The following is an 8,489-nucleotide window of genomic DNA, read 5'->3' as shown; positions in this document are numbered from 1 at the left end:
CCCTGGAAAACGGTTTCGTTCAACCCCGCAGAGGGTGCGTCGGGCCTAACACAAGGAGCATACTTTTTTTCTTCTGTTTACCACAGAAAGGATAGCGTCCAAACTACTGACAACTCACGATATGAACCGTACATAGTGTAACTTGGCGAGCACTGTTTTCCCACGGTCCTGTTAAAGTTACGGCGGAGGAAGTGGCTAGCTAGGACCCTAGCTCTGCAGTTCTGTTCGTGTTACATCTGCTATCCAACACAACAGATTACATATACATGTCAAACTAAAACGTTGCACATGAATTATACTACAATGATAGTTTAAATGAAAAATAAATACTTTTATTTCCCTTTTGACCCACATTTTAATCGCACAGACAATCAGTGGAAATCCAGAATATCAAAGTGTCAGTTAAACAAGCATTACGATCCTTACTAAAGTGTAATACCACAGATAGAACGAGATTAAAAAATATTTAAAAAAAAAGATTTGGTCACACATTAATCCTGCCATTTTCATTCAACACTGAAAACGCGCCCCACCAGTAGGTGGTAGTATAGTCAAATCATTGAGGGGTCCTGGTACTGGAGATGGGCCTGCCTGAGAGACGATCGGCCTGAGAGTGTCTGCAGTTAGACTATTGACTTTAGATATAAATATTGGGAATAATGGACAGCACTATGTCTATTGCAATGATATTGTATGTATATTCAATTGGCCCATGTTGACTCTAATGCTTGCTTCCCACTGTTTTTTATTGTTTTTATTTATATAGTTCTGTCCTTGAGCTGTTCTTGTCTATTAATGTTCTGTAGTATGTAATGTTCATGTTTTGTGTGGACCCCAGGAAGGGTAGCTGCTGCTAATAAAATACCAAATACCAAAATGTGCGGCCAGCGTTTGGAACTGGCTGCATGCATGCACTTTTTTTAAAGTCACTGAAAAGGTTTTATACATTCTGCCCACACCTCTACAGAAAATTAAACCATTTTGCCATTGTGCTTTCTTTTACAAACGGTCATGGTCCAGTTCCAACATCTACAAATCATACAGTAAATGAGGGCGTTTTTGTTACCATAAAAGGTGACTGGAGGGCGTTTTCCATGCGGGGTTGTAACGGTCATTCACGAGGGCAGAAATATAGTGTCCCTCTGATTTATCAATGATTATGTTGCGTGCAACAGTTTGATTAAACGACAATCATTTGTTGTGCACGGAAATCCTGTAGAGATACCGAAGAGTCAAAGGGAGCTGTTCTGCAACATCTAGTTTTGTGGACGGGCTGCACCAATAGCACACAGCTCTTGCCATCTTTGTGCTTGACTTTCTCCTCCCACCACTCTTGTGTGAGAATTGCAGCGAGCCACCAGCCTAGGAAAATCGGTTATCCGAATACTCCGTGGAAAGGGGTTGGCAAAGAAGAGCGATTAGGCTGAAGATACCCGTTTGGTGTCGATTTCGTTTGGAAAAGTTTATAAAGTTTAGTTCACAATGTCTTTGTCTGTACCCCAGAATGGAATCAAGGCGGATAACGAGCCCGTTATCGAGCTCTTTGTGAAGGTACGTTACAGAATAGATAATCCAGCAGGCTGTCTGTCGCATTGGGAAAAGTTTGTTCTTGACTGTATTTGTCTAAATAAAAATTTAACGTAGATATTAGGCCTAAATTAACAAATGCATTTAGTCGGGCACGTTTTTTGGGGGGGATACCGGTATAAAGTAAGACTATAAGCTACTTTTCTTTCTTGGAGTGCATAGGACAGTGAATACGTGTGCTGTCGTTATTGATGTACCATTTGGTTGTATTATATTGTTGCCATTTGCTTTCAAAAACTGTTTCTTGAAGTACTGCGCATACAGAAGTCAACTAGTCTTTCAAATTGCGTAGGTGATCAGTTTTCCCAAACGTTTTACGATTTTTAATAATTCGAGTATAGGTTAGTTTGAGACCCTCTCAAAGTGTGGCCATGTGAGTTTGTCAGACTTAGGGCGGATACCGCGGCTCTGTGCTCTTCCCATCATCTTGAGGAGGAGACAAAGCATCCATCCTAATTTTGAAGTGTGCCTCAATTTTATGTCAAACTAAGCGTGAATTATACATGCTAAGATTAACGATAATTTATTAACCAGCGCGACATTGTAGCATACTCTATCGAAACGATAGTGTAGCACCGCCACCGGGTGGTCGCACGCTGGTCGAAACAATGTAGCCGCCCTATTGAAATACAATATTTTCAGCCTGTCAAAAAGGGGGTATCTGTAAGGTTTGGAAGGAGATGGGATATGGATGAAACACTTTTGATATTTGTCAATTGGAGAGAGTTGGAATATATTTACAATTACTGGCCTTTTTGTCCTGTTTAGGCTGATAATGGTAGGGGTGTGGTGCAAATAACTGCAATGAAACAGGCTTTCCCCTGAAGTTTATAAGAAATTTGTGACTCAATATCTTGGCAATTTCACAGAAAAGACTCAGAAGTATTTGGCTTCCACACTTCAATGTTTCCTTTTTCTCCCTATTCATGAGGATGCCCCCCCTTTAGTTGGCATGTGTTGGGGATGAAGAAATACAGCTTGTTGTAGTGATGGTGTCTGTAAGGAAGCTATAGATAGCTCTTTGACCTTGGATTTCAGTATTGTAAAGTTACTCAATTGAAAAAGGTATATTATGCACTAGAAAGTTTGGGACATCACAGGCGGATGTCTGACCTGGAATAAAACCTTAATGTTTTATAGGGTGTTTCTCAATGTGCATACTACCTGCTCCAAGTGCATTCTCCAAGGATGTTCTCTTGAGTAAGTTCTTGTTTTTTCATTTAACCTTTATTTAACTAGGCAAGTCTGTTAAGAGCATATTCTCATTTTACAATGACGGCCTACTCCTGCCACACCCTCCCTAACCAGGAAGATGCTGGGCCAATTGTGCACCGCCCTATGGTACTCCCGATTGCCGCCTGTTGTGATACAGCCCGGGATCGAACCAAGGTCTGTAGGGACGCCTCTAGCACTGAGATGCAGTGCCTTAGACTGCTGCGCCACTCAGGAGCCAGCTTGTTAGCTAGCTTATTAGGACAAGGGTGTGGAGAACGCATTAAACATATAATTGAGAAGCACTCACACTCCCCCTACTGTATTACCTCACGCTGCATCTCCCCATTCACTGAACCTTATTCCAGCCATGACAATGGCAACAATAGAGACTTAACAAGATGTACACAAAGCAAACATTTTACTTCATAACTATCTGCTAGCTACTGTATATGTGAATAGTAATAATGTAGCTAACCAGCTAGTATAACAGGCAAAAATGACCTAAAACAAATGTTATCCAAGGTCCATTCTTCATGGGTAGCTAACTAACAATTCTTTGTGCCTATCTGGCTAGTTAACAGTAGTAGCTAGCCAGTTAGCTCTTATCTTACTATGGGCTTACTACAATGAGTATTGTTGGCAGGGAACCATGACAAAATTAACACAGCATGTATTTATTAATGTAGAAAGACAAAATATTGTACTCAGGCAACATATGAGATGTGAATAGGCAACATTTCATTCTCAAGACTGAGTATATTTTCTCTCGCTTCAGCTCAAGTAATGGCCACTGTTGATTTCAAGAGAATTTGCATAATTTTTACATGGTTGCGTCATATTTCTTTGTATACTTTCTGTTGAAGCTTGCATCGATGCATGCTTCAAAATATGTACAAATGGAGTAACATTTGATAAGTGTCCTCTGTGCCCCGTCTCACATACTTTGATTCGGACTCTCCCATGCTCCAATTTGGGTGCTTGGAGCACAGTAGTATGCATTTTGAGACACCTATTGACTCCCATCAATCCTGTTTGTAATCCGGAAAGCTTTTTATTTTCTTCTGCCTGTTTGGCAGAGTAGGAGAGGGAAAACAGGGTGAGGTGGTGGAACCCCAGTGGGGTGAGGGTTTGGGGGCCTGAATTAAATTAGGAAAAAAAACTTACACGAGGCCTTGATCTTGAAACCAAGCTTTATTGGTGATGTAAACTCACTGCCCCCTTCTGAGCAGTATTTCTCTGGTGATTATGATCGTCTCTGGTTATGATGTTGACAGTGTGATCTAGATACACGTGGCTCTTGAAGTCCCTGTCTCGTGACTGTCGAATTTGTATAATCTCTTTTATTTTCAACTCTTAATTTTGCAGCTTTTCTCTTTTTGAATTGAACTTTGACATTGTCCTTTTTGCCAGTGGATCTTTTTGCCTCAGTGGATACATTAACTTTATCTGCCCATTCCCAAAAGCATTTGGTGATTTACCCTAAGCCAGCCCGCTTCGAGGACATAACCTTGGGGTACTGCGTGTTATGAGTCAACCTGCGCACCACTAACAGGGAGGTGTTAGCTACCTACCTCAGTCAGCCATCCCTCGCTGCCTACAGGAGCAGTTACATCATCCTAGGTGACTTTATATGTTGCTACAACCGCTTCCCAGCCCAACCCTCTCTTGTGCTATGTGTGCTCTCTCTGTAGTGCTTGTGTACACAATATCGTCCCCCATTGTCAGTGTTTGTTTCTGTCACCGTGTGCACACAGCAAGAGAGACTTTGATATGTGGCACGTTCGCTCCCTACATCCTATCCATTGCTCTGTGTAGAGGCAGACATCTAACTCACCCATTATTGATGCTCCAGGATGTCCATCATTGTTCCCGCTCTGCTGCTTTAAACACAGGCAGACGTCTTAGGCAATGAGGCAGGCGTGCACGTTGCCATAGGCACCACACAAACGGTGGCTACTGGGAACAGCTGATAAGGCTCACTGTGTGCTCTCTGCATGGACTGGCGTAGTGGCTCCTGATCCCCATTCATCATCCTGCTAGTGTCTGAGGGGAGAGACTTTAGTGCCTTTTGAAACTAGCTGACCCACCTAGATTGTGATGATGATGATGATATGAGGTTATTGCCCGCTTTAAATCTCCCTGCTGCAGTGTGTACTGTTGTCTTACAAGGTTTCTATGGAAACAGTTTTGATTGTAGAGGTGAGTTGTAGAACCCTTGAGCCCCTGCGAAGGTAGCCTGTCTGGTGCCAGTCTACAATTTGAAAATCCATCAGTAAAGAGGATTATTTTTGTCTGCTCATAGAAGCAATACAGTTTTATATTATTTTTATTTAACAGGGGTGCTGCAATTCTATTCATTTTGCTGTGGGGTGGAGATACTTATTTGCAGTTTTAAAGCTAGTTTCCTGCAATTCTACACCATTTGCCATGCCTTATGCATTATTAATATATCTGAGTGAGAGTGACTAACAAAATCGAAGCCCTGCGTGCCCGGTCGGTATTCGGCCATGATAACTGGCTAGATTAATTTAACAATCAAAATTGTTAGCTGACATGGCTAATTGAGTGACTGTCAGTAGCTAGGTTTCCTTCCAATTGGTGACAGTTTTCAACTCTACCAATAGTTTTGTCACAAACTGTTACGCTGTATCGCAAATGTGCTTACTCTGGTAGGCACATTTGCGATATGCGCTCTAGCCAACAGCTCATAGATACTGTGCGGTTAGGCTAGTCTACATGATGAGATTATTATGGACAAAAGAAAGATTATTTGTCAAACGGCAGTCAAACATCGCTCATCGTGTCACCAGAATAAGACTGTCGATATTTATATTGGAAAAGAGCATCAAGCTCATCGCTGTGCACTTTCACCACCCTGTGTAGTTCATCATTTATTCAATATGTGGCCCAATAAACTGCATGGTTTTCGGAGTCGCAGTGGGAGGACCACACAACATACAGTAATATTGTGTGACTCTAAGTTTACTTCAATATGATGGTTATATCAGTATTTGCGCTTAATTGTGTTTCCGCTGCCATTTCTAGCATACTTATTTTTACAGACACAAAAAAATCCCATGTCGAACAAACAAATGATCCATTGGCGTTTATAAAATTGTACCAAAACTTCCTGTTTCCATCACAACTGTTTGTTTTTTTTCCCCCCGGTATGACTTTACTCACATAACCTGATGGAAATGTTGTTAGTGACTGACATAACAAGAGAAACTGCTGATACACAACTACATTTAGAATAGAACACGCAAAGTGCAATTTCAAACTGTCAACAGTAAGTTGAAACCCAGATGGCGGGCCTACAAAATGGGGGCATGGGCCACAAGTTGCCCATCCCTGCTCTGTGGGTGTATGTCAACATTCCAATGTGTCATCTCTGCTAGTTTTCAAGTTATGGACCATTGTGTACAGAGAAATTGGCATACTAGGCAATTTAACCATTCACAGCCTTTTTACTTGCATTATTGCAAATTATCAGCAGTGACAATTTTGAATCCATTTTCACATTCACTCTGTTGGAAATGCTTACAAATTGGAACATAACTCAAACTAGCAGAGATCCCACTCTAGAACTTATGATATGCCAAAATCATGGTCTTGTTTTGTGAGGAATCACCCACTAGCTAAATGTTCCGGGTGAAGGCATTGTAGACTGTAAAGGTTTTCTTTGAACGCTGTGACAGATGGTGCTAGAGTAATGACTAGGTGATTATGAAGTTCCTTTTAGGAGACTGCACTGTTCATTATATGCAATAATCACTTGGTTTGACCCTCCAGCACTGGACAGGAAGTGTGGTAATCTTTCCTTGATGACCCACATTACCATAAGACTTCGGGCATCGCTCATCGATAGGCACACTAATGCACAATGACCCAGCACCCCAATATCATGCTAAATTACTGTATGGAACGGGAAGCAATACAGGTAACTCCGAAAGGACATGCTTTCATCTTTAGTTTGTATGCTGTCGCTCTGCCAGCAAGTGTGCCAAGGCTGGGATGAAGGCACACCTCCACCTCCCACCAATGAAGAAGGCATAGAATCCATGGATGAATGCAGTGTAAATAAACATCGAAAGTAATCCATTCTTATGTCCCGTGGCTGGAAGGGGGTTCGTCTGTATTTTTGTGTTACTCCGAGAGAATCACATGGAAACTATGGCGACAGAGACCAATTATGTACCAGTCACTGGTTTTTAAAGAACCCCTTGCAGGGATGTCCACCCAGGACAAAATCCTAAAGATCAACACACTTCTCCCTCAGTCTCAGGTCAGAGAGACATCACGAAAAGAGCTGCTCACGTCCTACACTTCCCTCCCTGTACTGTATGGCTGTGTGAGTCCATGTCATGTGAGATATGCCATCATAGGATAATAATAGTTTGGTATGAGAATTATTAGGAACAGCTTGTACACGGGCAAAAACAGGATATGTTTAGTTTACGTTTTCTTGATGTCTTGGCAACTCTGTCCTCTTGTCTCTGCTTAGTCATGCCTTTCTGTTGTAATTGTCTAAAAATGCAAGATCCACAGTTTACACGCTCTGGGTTAACCATCAATAAGTTGTTTGTGTCCCTGCAGTAACTTGTGTCACAAGTATATACCCGTGTCAACTTGACTTCAGCTGGTAGCATTCTACATGTCAATCTCCATTTGCCACTTGTTTGCATAATTACTTTGAGTACAACACCATTCTTTCTCCCCAGAGTGGCACAAAGGCAATTGAGTAGCCCGTTTTACATTTTATTTTATTTTTTATAGTAAAATCAATATAGCAGTTTATTCTCTCCAAGCACTATTATGCTGCAGTCAGCATCATGAGTTGGGGGACAAAGATTAATGGTCTGTAACTGGTCTGTTGTGCAGTACTGTAGCGGTGAGAATGCTTCACTATTAAAAACTGTTAGGACTGGGCCTCGGCCAAATGGACACAGCAATGTAACACAAGATGAGGGGGGTATGATAATTAGGGCTGTCCACCCCCCTCATATGGACACTCCCCATGTTTAAAAGAAATGATCAAATCAACTATATGCATTGAGCTTATGGTTTGATCAAATAAGAAAACGCATCGAGGGCGCCAGAAATCTAGATAACCAGAAGAGGAAAAACATTAACCTGAGCCAACTATTTTCCTCCTGCTGGCTTTGGCAGATTCTGTCATTACTCTCCTGAAGTTGCAGGTAATAGTCTACATGAGGAGTCTGCACCCTTTCTCATGTGGAACGACCATTTATCTTACCATTTCTACCGATCTGCGCGTCAATCAAGGTTTTCAGATGCACAATTATAAGGATGTCTTCATATCTCAATCATTGTCATGTGGTTAATAAAAATAGATACCTAAAATGTAACTTCTATTGCCAACTATGTAAAAATAGCCTACATAAAGAACAAATTCTGTGCCCTCAGTTTCCCATGCCAGTGAGCTTGGGATAGACACAGCTGTAAGCTATTCGCGCAAGGGATACGACGCAGCACTTGACTTGGGCAGGAGCTCACTGGAGCTGAGTACCAGCACCTCATTTTCTAGTGCTTGAGCTCCTGTTCCTCTTATAGAATATAAGCTCAAAATGATTGTCCTGCACCTAAAATATATAACAGTAGCAGCACCCAAAATGAGTACAGGAACCTATTTTAGTCCATGACATTTTCCACTTTCACACTGAGTG

At 41.7% G+C, this 8,489-nt stretch overlaps 1 protein-coding gene across 2 annotated transcripts in view; it reads left to right on the top strand.

The window, feature by feature from the left end:
* Nucleotides 1-1,105: 1,105 nt before the first annotated feature.
* LOC112256605 (chloride intracellular channel protein 4) overlaps nucleotides 1,106-8,489 on the top strand; it is a 29,209-nt gene continuing 21,825 nt past the window's right edge. For both annotated transcript variants that reach the window (XM_024429941.2, XM_024429942.2), the window contains exon 1: nucleotides 1,106-1,551. In XM_024429941.2, the coding sequence (XP_024285709.1) occupies nucleotides 1,483-1,551 (69 nt within the window). In that variant the 5' untranslated portion in view covers nucleotides 1,106-1,482. The remainder of the gene's footprint in view (nucleotides 1,552-8,489) is intronic.

Source organism: Oncorhynchus tshawytscha, linkage group LG08 (genome assembly GCF_018296145.1).
Source record: "Oncorhynchus tshawytscha isolate Ot180627B linkage group LG08, Otsh_v2.0, whole genome shotgun sequence".
NCBI classification, from domain to species: Eukaryota; Metazoa; Chordata; class Actinopteri; order Salmoniformes; family Salmonidae; genus Oncorhynchus; species Oncorhynchus tshawytscha.
This window is presented reverse-complemented; position numbering and strand designations above follow the sequence as displayed.